At 40.2% G+C, this 24,327-nt stretch overlaps 1 protein-coding gene across 5 annotated transcripts in view; it reads left to right on the top strand.

Annotated features, from left to right (window-relative positions):
- Positions 1-24,327, top strand: part of adgrd1 (adhesion G protein-coupled receptor D1) — a 39,308-nt gene that overhangs the window by 5,932 nt on the left and 9,049 nt on the right. For 3 of the 5 annotated variants that reach the window (XM_063896927.1, XM_063896931.1, XM_063896932.1), the window contains 9 exons: positions 1,057-1,124; positions 1,635-1,784; positions 1,923-1,973; positions 3,181-3,322; positions 3,656-3,763; positions 5,153-5,228; positions 6,281-6,422; positions 23,136-23,209; positions 23,785-23,908. In XM_063896927.1, coding sequence (XP_063752997.1) covers positions 1,057-1,124; positions 1,635-1,784; positions 1,923-1,973; positions 3,181-3,322; positions 3,656-3,763; positions 5,153-5,228; positions 6,281-6,422; positions 23,136-23,209; positions 23,785-23,908 — 935 coding nt within the window. The remainder of the gene's footprint in view (positions 1-1,056; positions 1,125-1,634; positions 1,785-1,922; positions 1,974-3,180; positions 3,323-3,655; positions 3,764-5,152; positions 5,229-6,280; positions 6,423-23,135; positions 23,210-23,784; positions 23,909-24,327) is intronic. The other 2 variants (XM_063896929.1, XM_063896930.1) reach the window with 2 other exon arrangements.

The following is a 24,327-nucleotide window of genomic DNA, read 5'->3' on the forward strand; positions in this document are numbered from 1 at the left end:
CAAAGAGCTTTAACTGCTCATACTGCATGAAACATAAAGTGCACACTGCCTTGGTTTCTTCTCCGAAGTCGTTACCAAAAGCAATATATTCCACAGACCATTACCAGACGCAAAGAGCCTGACTGTTATGGTTACAGAAAAATATTTTTACTCCTGCAGAGCACACATATAAAATCTTGCATTGAGCCAAAGAAGAACAGTAATCGTTCAGACAATGTACTTCCGTATATGGCCGTTTCAGGTGACTAGTTGGGGCTGTTTTTATTAAATGACAGAAAATACTTCAAATGTATCTTATTCTGGTAAGTGGGAGTATTATGTGCTTGATTGTACCCATTCTTGGATGTTGTAATCTATTTAGTTTCCTGACTGTGCATGCTGTGGCCTCATAAACTGTAAGCTGTGTTCTGATTAAACCCAGCTACATTACAGAGGCAAAGCTTAGTCAGGTTCAACTGAGGATCTAGCAACATGCTACTTAAATGGGGATTTCCCTTCCAGAAAACACAATGTATATATGCCATTAGTGTGGTTCCTAAGACCATGTCATAGAGTATTGTTAGAAAAGTACTTACACCGAAAGAAGTAGGTTAACATATTTGCTCTTCAGGTTCCCTGGTTTGGTTGAAGTCTGGGTTGGAGTTAGATGCCGGAAACGAGGGCTGTGGTAAACACAAGATTAATAGATTTTATGGCAGAAAATCGATATCGAATATCAATAAATACCCAACTGGTGAATTTTGAGAGTTTGGGGTGTCTGAAGAAACACAGTTGCTAATACGACTTTACCTAGGCGTAGTGATGGTATCATTGAATAATGCCAACTTGGTTTTGTTTGTTAATAACCGAAGAAAAGCTTAATATTTCTTGCAGTTGCGTTTAAGTTTCTAAATCCTAAAAGTAGTGTTCATAAAAATAAAATAAAAAGTTAAAGCGTCATTAACATTTGTTTACCACAGAGGGTATTTTCTGCAAAAAGCAAAATCCAATTGAAAACTTCTGTTGCCTTTTTTTGAGGAAACGAATGCAATGTTATAAAGCCTTTTTTCTTTCTAGGCCAGGCCATTGTTTCTGCCACAACACCCAGGGTCTCCAAAGAAGTTACTTCAACTGCACCAACAGTTGTAAGTTTGTCAACTTTTCAAGGCTTTCTGATGAACAAAAACAATGATATCTTGATATGTAAATGTGGTTGCACAAAGTACGTTTATATAGCATCCACAAAGATACAGTATGTTAAATCTGCACACAGTTTTAGAGCCCAATTAAACACAATGCTAACAGTTAATTTCTTATTGAGCTGTTGTTTCCTATTCAAGATTGAGGAGCTGGAAAAAAGGATATTGAGAACACATGTGAGTAGATCCGTCCTGTTTATTAAAGGGCTTTGGAGGTAGAAACGGATAAAGAAACAGAAGAAAGTGGAGACAGATGCTCATCACCATGTACAAAATGGCTCCCTGTAGGGCACTAGGCTGAAAAAGAGCAACACTGAATCTCTTGTCCAAAGAGTATTTTCCCAAACCCTAGCTATCAGTCACAAAACATCCTGTGTATGTTGGAACATGGTGCTCCTTCGGAAACTGCCTGCTGATAGTAAACCTAATTTGACGGCTGACGTGTTATCTCCCCAGAGAGCAACTGAAGTGAGTCCTCCTGTCGTCAGCCTTCAACACAACGAGGACCAAAGCTCCCAAGAACCAGAGTCCTTGCCAGTGTTGGGCTTCCTTAAGGCGCTGCCCAATAGGACCATTCCTTACAACACTGCCAACAACCTCACACAGGTCTTGGAACACAGTCCAACACACGCGCACACATACACACAATTGTTACACTTGCAAAACCAGTTCACACACAGTCACAAAACCCACCCATGTGCGTAATGATGCAATAGTTCCTTGATGTCCATTTTCTTCCACCAGGCTTTTCTCAAAAGTGTGGAAGAAGTGCTGTCCTCTCCAGGGCTGCCAGAGGTAAATGAGTTCACACTGTTGGTGTGCAATGTTTAAACATGACATAATGTAACATATGCAATTTATAAATACTATAATCCACAGCACTTAATATATCAATGAGTTTGAGTTTTTAACACTGCTTATTTTGTGGTGCCAGCAGCAATAACATTACCTGGCAATGTACCCACCAAGGAATACAGTGTGTAGGCAAATACGCTCGAGCTAATTGTACAAGACACACTGCTGACTATTAAGTGCTCCAAAACATAATGCTTTGAATGTAAATTTGCAACCTCCTGTGCTGCACTTTACACTCATCCTGGCCAAATCTCAGGGTACTTATATACAAACACAATGTTGCCAGAGGAAAGACATTCTGAGCAAATGTGTGGTTTTAGCACATTGAGTGCTCAGAAAAAAGCATGCTTGTTTTTGTAGGAACAAGCTGAAACAGATGTTCACGCATGAGAACGCAAAACTTGGACGGTAGATAGAGATGAAGAAAGTCTTCATCTGCTTAATGTGTGAGAAGATATTGCTTGTGCTTCGAGTTGTTAAATGGCTGTTAATCTACAGTACTTGGTATACCACAAATTATTCTAAATAAGTCCATTTGTGACACTGTAAGCTTCTCATTATAGTTAACTATTAACAAAAAGTTCAGCATAAAACGTGTTACCATGCAGTTCCTATGTGATTGTTAGCCACAGAGGCACCATTAAGCAGTTACAACAGTTACAGTCTCTCTTTAAATGGTAGTTTGTTTACCTCATATTTGATTTCTAAGTTCATTGTTTTTTATTAAAGGGGTGCTCCAGTGTCATATTGCACCCCCATAAAGCCATGGTACTAGCAAAAGAGTTTAAATAGAAAGAAATCTAAGCAAGATTGGCATCAACACCAGCGTTATCCAGATTTTAATAGCCTGAAAAACATTGGATTCTGCCTTTGCCATAATGCAATCAATAGCATACTGTCATAGTACCCCCATTTGTATTACAGCTTTTCCACCGCAAATGAGTTATTGTTATTCTTGTAGACTTCGAAAGCCGCCTTCATGGCCACACACTACACACTCTACACACAAAGTAACCCTATTTTTTATTCGTGAAACTTGCAAAGAGAAATCTGTTTTCTTTTTTTTTTGATGTTCTAAATATGTGACAATGGGTTAGCTTAAAGTAAAGTTGGACATCGAAAGCAACAATTGAATTAATTGTGACAGTTTTCTGTTTTGAAGCAGCAGTCCATCCCTGTGGTCAGCGGTCTGATCGAGACCGTGGACAGAGTGATGGAACACATGGTGACTAACCTGGAGCCCAGCCCCAACTCTCTCATCTCCCTGGGTGGACAATCCCTTATTGCAGGTCAGTACTCTTTCAGCCCTCCATAGGGTGACTCAACGGTTGTAGTTTGTGTGTTAGGGTAGAAGGTCATGGAACCTCCAGCTGACATCATTTGTTTTCTTATTCAAAGAACAAATGCGGGTCAGAAAAGCAAATGTACAACCCCTAAACTTTGCCTGTGGGTCTTTTTTTTAACATAATATTTATTTTGCCAATGAGCTTGCTTGTATATTTTCCCAAGAGTGTGCTTCACATCTTTTATCCACCCCTGTTAAACCACATGTGTCTTGATGCTTGCCTCTCGGTCTGTTTTCCTCAACAGCTTTAATTTTTCTAACCTCTGACCCCCCACAGATTACTCTCTGATGAAATTCCCACAAAACTACAACCTGCACCATTACCGCTTCCCCAAACTGGGCAAGAGTTACATCTCTGTGCCTGGGGAGGCTTTCACCATGCAGTGTAAGTTTGAATAATACAAAAAGATGTTCAGTGACATGTCTTGAGTGATGCAGTCCTGGGCTTCGAGGAATCTCTTGATAAAAAGTAGAAGCTTATCTAGGTTGTATGTGAATACTGCACATTAGTCAGGGTCTGATTCTGCCAAGAGAAAATTGTCCAGCTGGGCGGCTCTTGTTGTTTGCCAGTAATTTATTATACGAAGATTTAATACTGCTAACACAGCATATAGTGTGGGGTAGGAGTGGCATGATAGCTTTGTGTGCCTTTGTGGTGCACTGTAGAAATCCAGCTATGACTTTAATGTTGGCAGTTACCCTTTTAATCTGAACAGAAAGAAGGAGAGAGAGAGAGAGAGAGAGAGAGAGAGAGAGAGAGAGAGAGAGAGAGAGAGAGAGAGAGAGAGAGAGAGAGAGAGAGGAGAGAGAGAGAGAGAGAAAAAGAGAGGGAGCACTTTTTCTCCACTTTCCCCTGCCATTAAAAGGAATGGACTCACAAAGCGGCATGAGCGAGAGCAGTAATTACAGTGCACATTCAAACTATTTGACTTTGTGTTCAGGTTGGATTCCCTTGGCTCCACCCGGCCGCTACATTCACTGTGTTGCCAATTACCATACAATCACTGGAATAAATCTCTTTAGTAATTCAATAAAGACTGTCATCAAAAATGTAATATATGTTATTGATTGACACATTTTAGAGCCAGGATCCAAATAAACTCATAGCTCTGAATACCTGGCTGCATGAAATGCTCTAAAGGGAGATTTTATATCCTAATTAGGTCCAGAGCATGCTACACATTGGTGTATTTGGATACTTTATTATAACTTTCCTGATTTTGTCTCTTCCCTAAGAGAGTTGAACAAGCAAACTGGTCACCTTGAGATCTCTTGTGGAACTTTCTGGGGGGCGTTGTGTCGTAATCATTTTGTGGAAAGTTAAACTCTCCCGCAGCATGTACACCGCACATGTGTTTGACTTCAGCAAACTCTTGTTGTCACAGTAAGCGGGGCCCGGGTAGAGGCCCTTTGAAAGGAAGAACAGAAACATTAAGGATTTCCTCCAATTTCATTGTTTATCTTACAGTATTGAGATGGGACCAAGTTGCACGATAGCTGAGATTAGGGGAGGGGGAGCCAGACCTCCTGCTCTCCTGGTGAAGTCATGTAGAGGTTTCATCTGATTTCCCAACATGAACATGGTTTGTGGCCCTTCCCTTTCACCCTGGTGCGAGTTTACGGCTGTCCTATTAGCCTGCCAGTGCTAGTGTACGGCGACAAGGCGGCGTTAATTAAACTTCCCTTCTTTGTGAGCATTTTAGCAGCACTGCATCACATTCCCAGCCCACTGGCCAAACCGTTCAACTTCTGTCTGTTGTCTTCATTTCCTCAGCTCAAACCACCATTGTTGGGCTTTTCTACCACAACATGCACAACTACTACAAAGAGATCAGCCCTGTCAAGACAAGGTAAGAGGGAGAAAAACCCCCAAAGTCAGAAAAACGACCTTGAACTTCTTGTTAATCGACTCCTACTTTTGGTTTAAGCCAGGGTTTCATCTTAGAATATATTCTAAACGACATCGTTCAAGCCATTCAACGAAAAAAAAATGCTTTTTACTCTTTGTACTTGTTGTGTGGGCAATCAGGTCCTGAGGCGCCCCTGCTTCCTGCACCACAGAACAACTGATGCCCAGGGCAAGAGCCTTATCTGTCCTCTTGCATATCTCCAATCTTAACACTCATCCTCGACTGACTGATACACCCTGCTATTAGCTCTAAACAGCCCCGCCCCCCCACCCCCACTTCCGTTATTTTCTCATCACAAGACCAGCTTGTTCCCCTACTTCTGCAATGTTTATTCTTTTACCAATCTTGACATAACAGTGATTAAGCTATCTGTTTTCCCTAAGTTATACTTCATAGGAGCTCAAGTACAAAATGTGAAATATGTGACAGTTCATTTTTAAATGTGGCCCAGCTTCTCTGTGGGTGTGATGTCCCCCTCTTTTTTATGAGAGGTGATGCTTGTGTGATCCCAATGTCACATATCAGATTGCTTTGAAAAACTATTATGGCAGTGCTGCTGCTTGTCAGTGTGATTAATAAAATATACAGATGATCAAAGTTCCACTTGAATGCTACTGCTATGGGCCCTTGTGTAACACTAATGTGTTGACATGAATACCAGAGGAAAGGGTGTTTTTTTTTAATCATATTTGCTACAAACGTCCACTTAGAGTCAATGGTGACCTGAATTAAGTGGTCAAAACTCACTGTGGCTGCAAAACATGTTTTTGCCCACAGCTTGACGACTTATATGCTAAATATGACAATTGACTCTCATATTTAAGAGGATGTAATTACGAAGCGATTACATATTTTATCCATTCAACCTCAATGTAATAATTTAAGTTAGATCTTTTTTGTCTTTTGTATTCATATCAGTGACTCTATTTCTTCTTTTCATGCCTTTTTTTTCTAACATTCTTTGACCCGCTTCTCTCATCTTCATCTTTTAGGATTAACGAAGCATCTGATTTCAAAGATCACAAGATCCAGGTAGCCAGCTGTCTGATTTCTCTGAAAGTGGAGCCTTCTCCGGCACTAGCACTCAACCTCTCTGGAGCGCCGCTCATCAAGATTGTCCTCACCCACATCCTGGTAAGAGACAGCCCTTATGTCCCAGTTATTTTCCTAATTTAACTTGTGTCTTTATCGGCCATTTCATTTCTGTGTCAGTCAGTCAAACTGGGAAACTTGAGTGCTTTTTCAGTCAGTGGCCAAGTTGTTGGGTGTGGGATGCACACCTTATCAGAGGAAGGAGGAACTTGGTCTGCCTGTGTAGCCCTATCCCTCCATGTGAAATCTATCAGCTCTATTTTTGGTGTTCTGTTATGTAGGAAGATGAGTGTCTATCACTGACGGAGGTTCCTGCAGCTTGGCAACTATCAGCACAAAGAGCTAACCCTCCTTTGCCAGCCATGTGGCTTTCAGAAAGTAAACTGATTATGGACATTTAAACTGCAGGCTAAGGGCTCTTTCAAAGGAACAAAAACGTTCTTTTATGAACAGCATGTTTTTTTCTTCGCTGCTTTATGGCAGGAGCTGTGCCAGTTTTCCATGGGAAATGCAGTTGAAGCTCATGATGAAAATTAACTTTAAAATGTGCCTCGCATTAGCTTGCTTCCCTGTAAACTCACAAATGTGGCAGTGTTCTTCAGGGCCATGTTTTTTTGTTTTTTTATTTTTGCACATTAACAAGATTGTGAAGCCATTCTTTTCATCTATACTAATTGTGTTAATAGCTTATTAGACCATCATACAATAACTTTAATGAGGCAGTCAACTGAACCCCTTACAATGTGGTTCTGTTTACAACCCTACAAGTATAATTCCCTTTCTATTGAAGTTAAATACCAACACATTTTTTTCTTTCCTAAGAACAGAAATGAAAGCCATGCAGCGTCATGAAACCATGGTAATATTGCTTTGTTTGCCTTCATTTTCCCTGGTGAAATAAATGTTTATGCTGCAATCGTCTGGCCCGGTTTGTGCAACAATGATTACTATGTTTGTTTAAACAGACACCATGGGAGAGGGCTTATACTATCCTTTGTTATTGAAGTGTTGGAGATGCTCACCAGCTTTCCTGTCTGTTGAGTCAAGGTGTTTCTATTTTAGTTGGATTGTCTTTACCTCTGATGTAAGGTTAAACCAGGGTTCTCACATTCTTTCCCCTTTACCCCATTACAAAAAAAGCTGTTATACTTATTACTCAACGCACCATGCCAGCATATTTCAGCTTAATTTAGGCTACATAGCCTGGATGGGGATTTTTATTTAGGACCTGCATCGTAATTTGGCACAGAGCACTCTTGGCTGTGATTGCTTCCAGAGAAAGGATTGCACAGACCTGTTGTTGGATTTTGTTTTTTAAAAAAAAGACTATTTTTGGAGTTTTAATGTCTTTGGCAGCTGGTGGATACTTAGCACCTCCCTAGCTTGGAGGCAAGGAGGGCGGCTCTCACAGTATGAGGCCGACCTTTCTCATCATTGTTTATGTCGCTCTTTACTGTGTGCACAAGTTAAACCTCAAAGATGTCCACTCATTGCACCAGTTCAGTGGCCAAGAGTAAGTGATTTGCAACTGACCTCTCCGTTAATCCCCACAAAAACCCAGTAACTTCATTAAAACCTAGCAGGGGGACTGAGTGTTTCTGAAGCAGAAATGTGTCAGCGTCCTCATCTATCCTCTTATGCTGTCATGGGAACAACAAGTCCTGTGTGCCTTCTTTTGTTCTGTACAAACAGTCACCTACTGTCATGGCTCGGACCCAAATGTCATCCATTTTCTCTATTTGACACCTGTCTTGATAAAACGTATCGTACCGTGGATTGATGGAGTCAGCATCTTGTAAAGAACCTTGTGTCTAACAGGTACCACTCTCTGAAGGTCAAAGCCGTGTGGTTGGAGTCAGAGTGACCTCTCAGTCTTGATTGATGCCCTCTGAGTACACTAAAACAGCCGGTGAGATCATGCCATTCCCAACTGAGTCAGTCAGAGCCGAGGTGCCGCCATCACACGTTGTGTGGCAAGGAGCAGGTTTGATACCCAGACAAGGTGTTATCAAGGCTGCTGGAGGCCCACATGCTTTCTCACGCCATTGGGCTGAGGCGTTGATTGGACCCTGGCTCCACAAGTGATTTATTACTGCTGTCTGACTCAGGTTTAGCTTGAGAGAGCCTAAAGAGAGAAGAAGGGGAGAAAAAGGAGGGTGGGAAGGCATGGGAGTCTGTAGTTTAACTTGAATAAATGCAAAAAAAGGCCCAACATCTGCTCCATGAACTCTTCTTCTGTCGAAGAATCACACCTGATGGTATGAAGTGAATTAATGGATTTATTTAATGAGCAAAGAGGACTTATAGGGTCAAAACTGAGAGGATTGAAATAACAGATTTAGACAAGCTGGCCTGACTTTACAGGCTTATAAAGCAATGTGTTAGGTTGCCGGCTCTGTTAGAAGGGCAGAGGGGAAAGTGTTTAACATGGTGGCTGCACAGGTGGCCTCTCTCTGTCCATCAATGAATTTGTATTCATTTTATTTGTGATATTATGTAGAATTATGTAGAACCACTTAAGTTATTATTCATCATTTTATTAACTTCATCAGGGGATGTTAGATGAGAAGATGACACTCCTTTCCTTTCTCTATGTTGAATATAAGGCTACCGCTAGCAGGTTGTTAGCATACTGTAGCTTAGCTTAAAGACGGGACAGGTGCTTTCGACTGACAATCCCGAGTAGAACACACACACACACACACACACACACACACACACACACACACACACACACACACACACACACACACACACACACACACAGACTGTTATTAATTAATGAGACATATTTGTACACATGCTCCTGCCTCTATTATATAATGTGTTACCTTACTTACTTTATTTGTTGCCTTTCATTTGCACTGTCCCTACTGTACATTTCCCCACTGTGTGACGAATAAATGATTTATGATTCTGGTTCTAGAAAAAGGAGAAAACAAATAGCATGGCTCTGTCCAAAGCTAACTTAACAAAATCGCCCCAACAGCATCTCTAAAGCTCCCTTATTAACACCTTTACATACATGTACCATGTGTCAAACAATTTTTTGGCTAGCTGTTTTCCCCTGAACCTTTTGTGCTAAGCTAGCTGGCTGCTATCGTTCGCCGTAAATAGACAAACGGTTTTGATACTCTCATCCAACTCTCTGCCAGAAAGGAACTATTTTCCAAAGCTTTGCTCATACAACATCTTCTTTTCTACTCACACTCAAAATTAAGAACGTGATTACTGAAGACATCAACTTTACTTTAGTGACTTCAGCGTTTCTCTGTCAGCTCAAATATTCACCAAGGGTTCAGAGTCTTCCATCAGAACATGAAAGAAAATTTGAAGGGAAGTGAGTCGGGGTCAGGGTCCGAACAGGAAGCTGGGTGGCTTATGTTTAAAAAAACGTCTAGACCTGTTATAGTTAGTAAATCAATTGTTCAGAAACTTTGATAATAAACACGCAAAGGTTACGTAACACTTGATACTGTAAGAAATGTTCGTTTATTTGAAGCCCAGGAGACGGTTTAAAATAAAGAAAGCAAAACTCCCTTAAAAGTTATAAAAGGAGTGTTTAATAAAAGGGTGCAGTAGTAGGCCTTACAAAAGCTTCACAGCTGTGGCTCAATAGCCCGGGACACGCGTCCACAGGCCACTGACTGAGCGGAGCTCATCAGTAGTTACTGTCTGGCGGTCCGGAACAAAAGAGAGCTCGATTTCACAATCCTTACATGTTTTATAGAACCACCCCTTTCCGACCATACAATAAACAACTTCAAAATCAGACGCGCCCCGCTGTCGTGCTCTCATTGGTTGGTAGCGGGGGGCTGGATCCTCCTCTATAGGCTGACGTCGTCGGGGGCGGGTCCTCTTATGACGTCACCGTCGCCATCTTGTTAGCGAAGTCCTGGAGCTGTCATCTACGATAGTCTATTATGCAATTCTTAGGAGGTTTATCAGTTATTAAACAGGCAACTGTATCATTGCAGCATCAATGAGTGAGAGGTAGAGGCGGTGTGTTTAGTATGCAACTCCACTGGTCCTTCTCCCTCTACTCATATATACAAAACAATATTAGCTTTATGCTATCTGAGGCTAAAAACAACATCCTGTAATACTACCGGAAATGGACAAATATGATCCGTCCAGAAACAGTGAATTATCTTTTAAAGTTCCACTCTAATATATTGATTATTTCTAACAATCCCTCCTTACACACCTTTCAAACGGTGTGTAAACTATAATATAATCAATATGTTCTCCATTTGAATATTGCATAATACAGAATTGTATAGTTAAAAGTTATACATGATCATACAATCTTTTATTATTGATTACTTGTGGCTGAAATCCTGAAATGGCACCTAGAACAATAGCAGCAATTTCCTAAATGCGTAAACTCTTCAATTCCCTCCTTTCATATCTTGTGATGAGGTAAACAGATCATTTTCGATTCTAGTCCAGTGTAAATGCACTTATTCAATATGATCCTATACATAAAGAAATAAATGAACTGTGTGTAAATCATAACAACAATCAACTCTACTATATAATACCAAGTTGTAATAAGTGATTAATCACATCCTAGGAGTAGTTTATAGAGCATTTCATGTATACAGTAATAAGAACTTATAAGACACTTCCTTCAGACGAACTCATCTTGCTCATGGTCTGAATAAGGGATAGGATCATCCTGTTTTTCAATTAACAAATGTAACTGTTTTCTCAAGAGAAATTGACCTTTATTTTTGCTCACTAGAGAGGACCGTGGTGATCAATTGGTCCGCTAAAGTGCGAATACATAGTATGTAACAACATCCACATAGTACCAAGATTGTATCCATTCCTGCATTGAATAACATTGATTCATTATCGGAGTCTAATATTTACTGAACATGCTTTCTAACGTTCCTACAAAGGGGTCCTCTACTCCACTATAGTCTGCTAGCTCGATGATCAGGGCGGTAAGTCCTTCTAACGCTCTGGTTACTGATCCATCTGGGGAAGGGTTATTTGGGATGAAAACACAGCACAAGATTCCAATTAGTCTGCAAACACCCCCTTTATTAGACAAAAACATATCTAAGGCCACCCTATTTGCCAGGCCATCAGACTGGTTCCATCCAACTGTACGTGCAGTTCCCTTACTGCATCATGGGTGTAATTTATGAATCTCTGCTGGTTGTAGTAAATATAGTTGATCCAACCTACATTCTTGTTGATTGTAGGCCAAAGAAATATTAATTCGAATCCTGCAGTTATCTGGTTTCTAGCTTTAAACTCCCTCTCACCAACTACACCAGTGCAAATGTTCCAGGCCAGTCATGTGGAATGCCTGGACACAAAATTTTAGTACCACTGTACCACCAAACATCTGCCCTGGGGTATTGTACGTTAGCCACAGCAATTCCTGAAAGAAGGTCCTGGCTGGTTACTGCTATTGTGGAATTTCACCATCGTAACGTTCCCATACTGCCTCATCAATGCAAGATCAGTAGAGCCTGCTTTGTTCTACCGCATACACAACCCAATCTTAACCATGCATTAGTGCCTTCATACCATATTTCCACCGCTATAACCTTCTGCACAGTCGATGTACTCAAATATGTCACCAGTCTATTATTATCCAGTATATAAGCCTGCGCTGTTCCTATATGAGGGACTGCATTCAGGGAAGAATTTGAATCTGCCGTTTCAGGGACTATCTCCGCTTGGGGCTCAGCTATTTCTATCAAAACCGAGCACATAGGAACTTTTCCAGGAACCTCAACCCCTAATAGTAAATGAAATGAAGTTGTTTCTCCCCTTGCCCTGAATAGATCATCCAATACCATTTCATGCTTTCACCGTACCAAACACACTCTGTCATTTACCTTTCCTCCTATTTTATGTCTCTCGGGGGATAACACTTCATTTTACCCAACTTTGTAACTGCAAGCTTTCTGTTATTTTTATCCCAACCAGTCACATAATCAACATAATTCGACCACTCATTCAAACCATCCTGTATTTCGTTGAAACAACCTGTATGTTTGTTTCTTATCTGTTTCAAAACAGTAAATAAGTAAATTATGAAAGTTATGCTCATCTGGTATTATCTGTTGTGCAACATTTGTTCCCGTCATTGGAAATTCCTTATGGTCTAACGTGACTTCAAAACGTTATTGGCTTGTGCCATAATTACAAACAAAAATGAAATACCCAACTTCCTTCGGTAAATTATGTTTCATATTGCAATTAGCTTTGAATTTCCAATAAGTATCTAAATTATTCCTACATTTTAAAATCCCCATTTCAAGTCAAAATGCAATATGTCAACTCCTCTCATTTCTGGAGAAGGATACACTGAATGTGTAGATAGAATAAGACCCAGTAAAACCATGATGCAGCCAGAATGAATGAATTTCCTGGCTGTTGTTCCTGAAATGGTGTGGATGAAATATACTTCTGTATCAGAATCAATTACCCACGGCGTCCCGTTCCTGCCAATCACATAACCTCTTTGGATGTACCAGCTTTCTCCTGTGCCAAACTCCATGTCGATCTCTGCCTGAATCGTGTGCAGAAATCCCTCCTTAGGCACCAGACAAACTGCTTCTACCTGTTAGTGTTTAGAAGTTAGAGAGCTGGGACATGACATCAGAATTCCAACAAAATGTCATCACATTTTTCCTAGGAACTTAGATTACATCTGTGAAATTATTGTTGTGTTTATCACCCTCCTTATACTCATAATCTCCAACTGTCTGTAGTTGAGCCTTACCCTTTGTTCCACTATTTTATTCATCTTACCTGGACCATGTATATCGAGTAGTTGGAGGAGCCTGGGATATAAGATTTACATTGACAACCTATATGCTGTATCTGCTGTGCATATTACAAACAAAACCTCTGAACTAGAGAAAGGGCGCTGACTAACTTAGGTCCCATTTCATCACATCATATGTTTAGCTTAACTTTAAATATTCTTGTTATCTCCATACTTCTACTATCCCCAGGTAACATATCTGTTAAAAAACCATTTACAAATTCAATATCATTATCACAGGTGAACTTCTTTCATAGGTTCCACTCTGGAATTGTATCTGTCAGCAGCCTCTCGGCAACTGATTCTGCTTTTCCTGTAAAAAATGGAAAGAAATGGAAACAATAACATCATTTATAAAAAATTGAATTGTTAATCATGGAATTGTAATTTAAACAATCATGCTGTTGAGCAAACATGTTGCCACTCCCCCTTTTTACACATCTTAACAAAGAGGTGTAACAAAAACCCGGTTGAGAAAAAGAACTGCAGTTAAGCAAAAATTCAAAACCACATCAATCATTATTCAGACACTTCAAATCATTATTGTTCAAACATCAAACTCTCCCGTTAAAGAGTGTCTCTCTCCATCCATCAGTCCTGAAAGAAACAAAATCTCTGGATTTAGTTTGTGTTAGTTCAGAACATGCTCAGTTAGTCTCTGTTCCTCTCTAAACTCATGCAATTGCATTGATCAGATGCAAACATTCATTCTCACTCACACAGTCGGGTCTGGTCAGGGTCAACCCAGAGTCAGTCATCAACAGTGCTGTTGTAAAACAACAGTCAGTCCCGGTCAAAGGTCACTCGGTCTCAGTCTTCTGGTCACGTCATGCTCTGCAGAGTCTTTAATTATTCCGTCATACTCTCCATTTACAAAAACACTTATAAGTTTCCTTTTAATTAGTACTGTTTTTAAAATATGTCTTATCATTCTATTAGGACAGCGCCGTGGTTATGTAGAGACGTCCCGGACGTATGCACATTCCAATCTACTCACATTAACCTGTCAAATGAACATATGCCAGATGTGTAGGTCACTGCTTTTTTGACCTCCTAAAGCGACAGCTTTATTACCACAATATATAATGTCAAAACTGTTGAGATATTGCACACATCTAGTGTCGCAGCTTGTGTGAAACCTTCTAAAGAACAACAACAACTTACTTCAATATACTTTACTTAGATTACATTAACAAAAACTGCTTCCCTCATGTTAAGTCAAGTAATTGTTAAGCCATCACTTCCTTTTTTAAACTACTGGATCTTTATCACCACTGAATTCATACAAAAATCTCTAATAGATCTTATTTCCAATACTCTTCACATACCCACTATCTTAAATCAAAACATTATTAGGATCTGTATGACTCTGCTCGATTCTCTTAATATACTCCATTATTTATTATCAATTTCAGTCTTCTTGAAAAATATTTCAAGTCTTTAATCAGGAAAATAATGTGTGGAACTATGAGAGCTTTGACATGTTACAATTACACCTTTAATCCATAAGAATGTTTAAAGTAGGAATGACTTTAATAATGGTTTCCATTCACTTGGTTAATTATATTGGACATGGTCTGGTATCTAATGTTGGAGTTATCACTATAACAAGTTTGTTTCATTTAAGTATCAGATCTGAGATCAAGTGTGTACTAAATCTCTCTCCTTCTGTAGATCAAAACTCCCACAATTTAATTTTACCAAAGTCACACCTCGATATAGGCTCTGAAATATTAATAGGTTAACATGATTAAAATGTTCCTACCCTGTTCTCCTGACTCCTGAACAGGTTCTACCAAAAGTGTAGTGGATCTTGCTTATCTCTATAATTTCCCCCTATAATAATGTGTTACAGATTTATTTACTCCTTTATTTTAAAAACTTCCCTTTTTCAATTATCTTTTACCAATCTATAAAATGTTATGTAATAAAACATTCGATATTTGATCTTAAATTTACAAAGTCAATTCAAATTCTTTAAATGTGTTCCACTTATGTGTTTATGTGAGTGAATGTGTTTACACAAACTCACCCATTCGAAATCCCCTTCCTGCCACCTCTGCTCTCTGGCTTGATGACCCCGACCTCCTTAGATTCTGCAGATTGACCTTTTCGCCCCTTCCTGTGCATCTGGTTTTTGACAGTCTTTGACTTTTTGAACCTGCATTCCACATCAAGCTTCTCTCCTTGTGCGGATTTTCATTTCAGCATGGGTCTGCTCGATCACCGTCTCTTGATGTCTTTCATGGGAGACGGAACCCCGTTTTCATGTGTCTCATTGTCCATCAGAATCTGTGCTCTGAATCAACCCTTGTTGCTCTGGGCCTCTGTGCTCTTATCAGAGGGACTGGTGATGAGTAGATCTCTGTCAATCAGCATGATGCATGTTTGTTGCTGACCTGGGTGGAGAAGCAGACGGATGCAGTTCTAGACAAAGCCCTGCTTTTGCCTTCCTTTTCTATTGAATTAGTCAGGAAATCTCTGTGGGGGATGGTCTTTCGCATTATTTCAGGAGGACATGGGTCTGTCACCAGATTGCAGAGGCTGCAGTCCAGGTGGCAGCTTTCTTTAAATCTTTTTAAATGGGATCCAATCCGAGTGCCTGGAGTTTATGCCGATTCCGCGAAATCCCCGTCTCGTCCTGGCACTTCAAATCACGTCCGGGGTCACCAATTGTAAGAAATGTTCGTTTATTTGAAGCCCAGGAGACGGTTTAAAATAAAGAAAGCAAAACTCCCTTAAAAGTTATAAAAGGAGTGTTTAATAAAAGGGTGCAGTAGTAGGCCTTACAAAAGCTTCACAGCTGTGGCTCAATAGCCCGGGACACGCGTCCACAGGCCACTGACTGAGCGGAGCTCATCAGTAGTTACTGTCTGGCGGTCCGGAACAAAAGAGAGCTCGATTTCACAATCCTTACATGTTTTATAGAACCACCCCTTTCCGACCATACAATAAACAACTTCAAAATCAGACGCGCCCCGCTGTCGTGCTCTCATTGGTTGGTAGCGGGGGGCTGGATCCTCCTCTATAGGCTGACGTCGTCGGGGGCGGGTCCTCTTATGACGTCACCGTCGCCATCTTGTTAGCGAAGTCCTGGAGCTGTCATCTACGATAGTCTATTATGCAATTCTTAGGAGGTTTATCAGTTATTAAACAGGCAACTGTATCATTGCAGCATCAATGAGTGAGAGGTAGAGGCGGTGTGTTTAGTATGCAACTCCACTGGTCCTTCTCCCTCTACTCATATATACAAAACAATATTAGCTTTATGCTATCTGAGGCTAAAAACAACATCCTGTAATACTACCGGAAATGGACAAATATGATCCGTCCAGAAACAGTGAATTATCTTTTAAAGTTCCACTCTAATATATTGATTATTTCTAACAATACCCTTGTTATTAATGCTGATATCAGTCTTTTCTGCCACAATAATAAGCACTCTTTATTCCCAGTCTTTTTATAACTCCCAGTACACGCCCAGTTTAAATCTTGTGGGCAAAATCTCTCCTTCGTCTCCCTCTCTCTTTCTCTCTCCCCCAACCACCCACACCCATACACTAACACACAAACACAGGCTGTGTGAGCCAACATGCTGATCAATCACAGATGGAGGTCTGGCTATTGCTATTCCTCTCTTGCCAAGATTTAGAGTCTCTCTTTATGGCCCCTCGCATACATCCCTCCCTTTCCATCGCCACTCAAACTACCTCCTGCTACATGCAGAACTTGAAAAGGTCCTAATTCTGTCTATACTTTACTTATAGCTACTATTATTTCTATAGCCTCAGATACAGTTAGGAAAGAATTTCAAAGCTTGTGGTTCTTAAATCCCTCTTTATAAAAATATCCAAATGCATGACAAATTGATGTTTGTAGATTTGTGCAAAAGATTTGAATACATTTGTGTAAGACTACACAAATACAAAAAAAATAACTACGCACGGTATCTGCAAATATTCAAAAAAGCCCTAGGCAATAATGTCAAACGTATGTAAATAAGTTCATCGACTTTATTTGGGTTATTCATCCATCCATTTTCTGCTGCTTCTCCAGTTATAATTAAATATCACATAGATATGAATACAAAATAAATTATTGTTATTTAAATATTTATTCGTAAAGCAGAAATGCCAAGAAGTACCATGATTCTGCTTCTCAAATTTGAGATTTGAGTTTGACCTTTTTCTGCTAATCAGATGTTTACGTATTTCTTCATGTGACCTCACAGTTCATTTTATTTATGCATACATTTCATTTCAACAAAATTCTACCACGTTTAAACTTCTCAAAGGCTCCAAATGCAGCCCTCAACCTACAAATGCAAACATGTTCCTAAATGGAAACAGGCCAGAAACCAGAGAAATATTACAGTGGCCTCATATGAAAGCCTTTGGGAACACATGAATTCATGCATGGAGAATGTCCTTAGGTTTGGGTTTACTTTTTTAATGTGTTGTTTTTAGGGATTACATTGCCTTACATGCAGTGTATCTGTGATGTCAACTGCTTACCTTATCAAAACCATCTCTGTCGTTTCTGTTGTTTTCTTTACAGTAATTGTCCCCGATTCTACTCACACCCTTCATACTTATCAACACTTCTCGTTGTTTTCGGTGTCTAGCTCAGAGTCGGAGCGGAGACCACAGCTGCACGTCTTATTACATTCCCCCCGAAGGCATGATCTCATCCAAGGCCGGTTGTGTTTTGCTGCATGGCCTCAGATTATTCCTCCACATGATGTATGTGGATCAGCTTTGGGCTCACCTCTGATAAAAAAGCCCTGTGATAACAACGCTGAGATCTGTATTCCATCACAGCCACAGGTGGTGTTAGTGTGATGCTTTTATACTGTGACCTTAAGGTGGTTCAATGGTTCAAGTTTTGAGCTGTGGTTGGTCCTTTTGAGCCTGCTGAACTGAGTGATGTTACACTATACCTTGGTGTGGCTTTGCTGCAATACAGTGATTCCTTCCCTTAAGAGCAGTTGATGCACGTTTGGCTTCTCTGTTGTTATGCAGATCATTTAGCCGTTGTCAAAACCTTGCTACATCTAAGCCAGCTTTTATCCTGACTTTCATGTTTAGTTCAGCTCTATGAGGGTAGAAGATGAGGGGTAGTCTTGAAATAATGCTTTGTTATTGTGTAAAGTGTGGCAAGCTTTAACACTGTTATAGGAAAAGGCGGAGAACGCGTTCTTATTCACTCACACAGTTGTGCCATGTTTCCATCCTGCTCTTTAAATTTAGCACAACCAAAGGCTGTATTTAGACTTCTTTGCTCTTTTGCTCTTGTGGTTACATATTCTTGTACTCATTCAAAGAATGAGTGGGTGTATGTAGGGCTTTTTACATGTGATATTTCATATTTATTCAAGGTCCACTCACTAGCTCTTTATTGTATTTAACATGTTCGGAAGATAAAAAAGTATTTTGGAAAGAACCTATAAATGGAAAAAAGAAATCTATAAATGACCTTCTTCACTCTGAAACATTATTTACATTTTATTTAAATAAATATTTCCATTTTTGTTTATTAAGAATAGCCCACTGTTGAATTGGTTTCACTACAGCTTGTATTTTCTCTGTTTGTAAAGTAAATTATACCGCTGGTGGTCACAAATACAAAGCTGCAAGTTAATGAGTTTTACATTGATAAACAAATAAAATAGAAAAACATTTTATCAGGGTGTGTGAGAGTGTGTGTGTGTCTCTGAGTGTATGTTTGTGTGTTTGTTTATGTGTCTACTTGTTTGGTAGAACCAGCATTAGCCCATCTCTGTGGAAATGACTGCTGAAACAACATGATGGGGTGTGTGTAGCTTTCTCCATCTTTTCTTTATTTGCGCCTTACTTGAGAACCAGCTGTCAAAAGGCTAAAATTTAAATTAGCCTGGAGTTGCCTGACGTCTTGGGATTTGCAGAGACTCAAGCTGTCGCTCTCTGTTGAAGTTGGCCCAACCACAGGGAGGCAGCGCCTTCCTGCTCTACCAGTCATAGGAGGCTTGAAAGACACCACAGAGGACAGAGAATCTCGCATTTAAACAAATTGCTGGGTTCTGCGTGTCATCTGCGATTTAAATGCTTTTGTGATGATTGAAAGGGTTTATTTTCATCCCTCATCATTTTTACCAACAGCCCAAAGCAGTCATAAAACAGCAAAAAGATGAGCCATGCTTTGGGTTAGAGGGATATAAACGTAAGCCAGAATCCCTTGTGCGTATGCTTGGTGGTGGAAAGTTACTTAGTATATTTACTCAAGTATTTTTCCTTTATTTGAGCTTGTGCCACTTCTTTCAAATTCCAAAACAAAATTTGTGAGTGGTGAATTTAGAGATTAAAGGTATTATATATGCAGATATACATACACTGCCTGGCCAAAAAAAAGGTTGCACACTCTAATATTTCATTTGACCGCTTTTAGCTTTGATTACGGCACGCATTCGCTGTGGCATCGTTTCCACAAGCTTCTGCAATGTCACAACATTTATTTCTGTCCAGAGTTGCATTCATTTTTCGCCAAGATCTTGTATTGATGACGGGAGATTCGGATTACTGCGCAAAGTCTTCTCCAACACATCCCAAAGATTCTCAATCGGGTTCAGGTCTGGACTCTGTGGGGGCCAATCCATGTGTGAAAATGATGTCTCATGCTCCCTGAACCACTCTTTCACAATTTGAGCCTGATGGATCCTGGCATATTCATCTTGGAACATGCACGTGCCATCAGGGAAGAAAAAATCCATTGATGGAATAACCTGATCATTCAGTATATTCAGGTAGTCAGCTGACCTCATTCTTTGGGCACATAACGTTGCTGAACCTAGACCAGACCACCTGCAGCAACCCCAGATCATAGCACTGCCCCCACAGGCTTGTACAATAGGCACTAGGCATGATGGGTGCATCACTTCAGCCACCTCACTTCTTACCCTGATGTGCCCATCACTCTGGAATAGCGTAAATCTGGACTCATCAGACCACATGACCTTCTTCCATTGCTCCAGAATCCAATCTTTATTCTCCCTAGCAAATTGAAGCCGTTTTTTCCGATTAGCCTCACTGACAAGTGGTTTTCTTATGGTTACACAGCTGTTTAGTCCCAATCCCTTGAGTTCCTTTTGCATTGTGGGTGTAGAAATGCTCTTACTTTCACTATTAAACATAGCCGTGTGTTCTACTGTTGTTTTTCTACGATTTGATTTCACCAAACGTTTAAGTGATCGCCAGTCACAATCATTCAAGATTTGTTTCCGACCACATTCCTTCCTCAAAGATGATGTTTCCCCACTGTCCTTCCAGTGCTTAATAATGCGTTGGACAGTTCTGAACTCGATTTGAGTAGTTTCAGCAATTTCCTTAGATGTGTTCTCTGCTTGATGCATGCCAATAATTTGACCCTACTGAAACAGATTAACATCTTTTCCACGACCACAGGATATGTCTTTTGACTGTTTAACAAATGAGAAGCTACTCACTGCACCAGTTAGGGTTAAATAACTTGTTGCCAGCTGAAACATCATCACCCATGCAGTAATTATCCAATGGGAGGCTCTTACCTATTTGCTTAGTTAAATCCAGGTGGTGACCTTTTTTTAGGCCAGGCAGTGTATATACTTGTATGACAGTATATTGTGGTGGACGAGGTTTAAAGGTGCCCTATTAGGCTCCTTTTTAGGTTTCACAATTGTATTTTGTGCCTCTACTGTAACATGTTTACATACTGTAATGTTCAAAAAGTGTTTGTTTTTTCTCATACTGCCCGTGCTGCAGCACCTGTTTTCACCTGCTGTCAGCAACTCGAGTCCGGCCTGCTCTGATTGGTAAGCTGGTCGGCTCTGTTGTGATTGGTCAACCGCTTTGAGATGTCCCGCCCCTTACCCTATCCCTTTTGTGTTGGAGCGCTAGCCAATAGAAGCATGAGTGTCACATAATGATATCACTTTGTTACGGAAGTAAACAAAGGAGTCCAATTGAGGCATTTCAGGCAGGGGGGGAGTGGGAAACTCCCTCTGGAGGGAACTTTAAGATTTTAGCCTCTGCAGACCCTTTACATGCACAAAAAGCGGATATAACAACACAGGAAAAAGACAACCCATAAAGGCATAATAGGGCCTCATTTAAATAACCACTGTAGATGGAGCTGTGGTTGACAGCTGGACTGAATGGGCCATACTGACGTAGAAGAACCAGAAATAACTTGACTATCTCTGATTTATCAGCTGCTTTATCTCTGAGCCTCTCCTCTGTCAGCCTGTCACTCTGTATCACTATGCTGTCACTAGGTTTCACCCTCTTCTTTCACTCTGCATCTTTTTTCCTTTACGAGGCTCAAAGTGATTTCCAAGGCAGTGTTTGGCGGCTTCTGTGGTTAATAAAGAGTTGAAGCGCCAGCTCAAGTCTTGGCTGGTGACTGAGGTCTCAGGGCACCAAGGGAACAGCGGCGTGCGCACAGAGTTTGGGCAGATCTCCGAGTGCATTTAAACACTCACCTCTCCTCTGATATCAGCTGGAAAACACGCTGGATCAACCACAAACAGACAGTTGCTATAGAGGAAGCATGGCCAAACAGCTCTCCTTATGTGTGTGATGGTCTACTAGTTGATGTATATTTTAGCCTGTGAATGATGAATTGTTTCCATGAAGAGGATTTGCAATTCGAAGTTTGATTTAGATAATTAGTCTTTTTTTATTGTACAGGAACTTTAAAGGTTCAGCGAGTATAGAGAGCATGTTAAGCAAGCCTTACAATGTGCCAATTACAGCTTTTCTCTCTACCATCTGCTTTCTTTTACACCCAACAAGCAATGTGACTTATTAAAGCCCACAGGGGAGCCGTAAATTCACCCAAAGGGTTGATTGCAGCTCCTCAAAGCCGGTCGCCGTCTTGTGATGACGGGGTGCATTTATGGCGCTCTCATGGTTTTTGGAGCCATTGAGCTGCCTGCTGGGCCCACTAATGGGCCACATGAATATCCATCCATTGCATGAATCTCGAGGGTCACTATACATGATGACTAAAGAGCTGCATGTGCGAAACAGACAGAATGAGAGCAAAGATTTGGTTACACAATGAAGTCAACGTATTCTGCTATGCTTTGTAATATGAATCACGGAGCCTGTTGGCCAGGAATCAGACAGCCTGAGTGTCAGTTTCACTCTTTCACTCACTTTTTCCAGAAGGAAATAGCGCAGACACAGTCCATCTAATCACACTCTCATTCAGTCTGAGAATCAAAGCTTGGGGAATGAGAAGAGGTGTGCAGTCTCTCCATGTACACCCAACCAGCCAAATGAGAGTGTTGTTTTCTTCAGATGACAGATTGAGGAGGGTAGTGGTTTGACCTGAAATCAGGGCCAAGCCCCAATTACTACATTCTTGCACTGTAGCCATTAGCTCACTGTCTCTGGGGACTCCAAATCTCCTCTTAGGGAACGACATGGAAAAAATGAGTTATAATCAAATAAGATTCTTGAAGACAGAAAGGATTTTCGCTCAGAGTCATTACCTTTGCTGAGTGTTGATCTGTGTCTTTTATGTTTTCTGAGCATGATCTCAGACCACTTTAGTTAAAGCTTTCTTTAATTGGCACTAAAGCTTCAACAACACGTTTTTATTTTGTATCAGAATTGTAATTTACTAAGGTTTTTACAACTCTATAGATACCAAGGCTAAAAATACAGTATTTCTCCTCAATGTATCTAGATCGGATGCTTCTAGAGTTAAGCATTTGAATGGAAAAAAAGCCAAGTGTATGATGGAAAGAATGCTGCTAATTTCGGTCAAAATGCACTACATCATTTTTTAGATCAAAGCACATTTTCCAAAGATGTTGCTTTGAGTTTTGTGTGTGGTGAGTTAATGATGCAGTACAATCCAAAAGCAAATGTTTTCCTATCTCAAACACTTTCAACTTGCACTAAACAATCTCCATTTTATTCAATCTTTTTCTTTTTCAGAGCAAGGAACAGCAAGAGCAAGTCCTAAACCAGAGCAACAAAGTGTTCCTGTACTGTGCCTTCTTAGACTACAGGTGGGTCTGTATTTGTGATTTATTAGAAGCATGTCTCAATTATTCAGTCAGATGTAAAGCCAGATATATTTTTATCTTGATTGTCAACTCCTTGCATATTCTTTGCGCAAGTCTAAAAGGCTTTAACTCATAAGAAATGACCAATGATTTGGAAAAGGTGTATTTCCCTTTACTCAAATCAAAAACAGCCAGTGTTACATGTGTTCCAGTTAGGTGTATTTTCAGCAACAGCCCTCTATAAAAAAATATAGCAGTCTAATAAATGGAGCCAAAACACCATTTAGAAAGCATAAATCATTTTAAAAGGGAGTGTGTTTTAGTTGGACTCAAAAGCTTCCTCACCTTACTCCCCTTTGCTCTAAAGCCCGAGAAAAATGTGAATTATTGGATTTCCCTGTCAGATTGCCCTGCTTAATTCAGCGAAAAATAAATCCCTGTATGCCTCCCACAATAGATCATATTGAGTGATCTTTGCCAGCATTGTTCCTATAAAACTTCTCTGTTTTTGTTCTGTATATTTATATATCGCAGAGTGTATAGTCTCTATAAATAATTCCTTCTGTCAACCTTTTCAGTTCAAATGAGGGCGTATGGTCCAACGAGGGCTGTGTACGCTCAGATGGAAACTTGACGTACTCTGTGTGTTTGTGCAACCACCTTACCAACTTTGCCATACTGATGCAGGTGGTGCCCTTAAAGGTATTACATTTTAGTTTCTCTTTTTAAAAAATTGTATCAGGAAGCTGTTTTCAGTAAAAATACTCTGGAAACACACTGTCTATAGTTGGGAGAGACTGAATCAGAGCTAAAAGGACACTAAAACAACCCAGAACCACTGTTGCATATACAATCAATGGCCTGTTTAACTCCATTTCTGTTGGACATGAAAAAGGCAACAGTTCTGATATGATAAAAAGCAGAATGGAGTTATTGTTATTGTTACGAGTTTAAAAGCTGTCAAGTCAAAATGTCTGCTTGAAAAAAGGACTAACTAGGATACATTGATTTAATGGTTTTAGGAAAACCGTAAATCTCCTACTACTATTTAGAGGAAGGTTTATCCCTCTTCCCCAGCCATTTGAAAGTGTGTCCTTCCTTCTGTGTCTTTGTCATAAAAT

Source organism: Eleginops maclovinus, chromosome 12 (genome assembly GCF_036324505.1).
Source record: "Eleginops maclovinus isolate JMC-PN-2008 ecotype Puerto Natales chromosome 12, JC_Emac_rtc_rv5, whole genome shotgun sequence".
NCBI classification, from domain to species: Eukaryota; Metazoa; Chordata; class Actinopteri; order Perciformes; family Eleginopidae; genus Eleginops; species Eleginops maclovinus.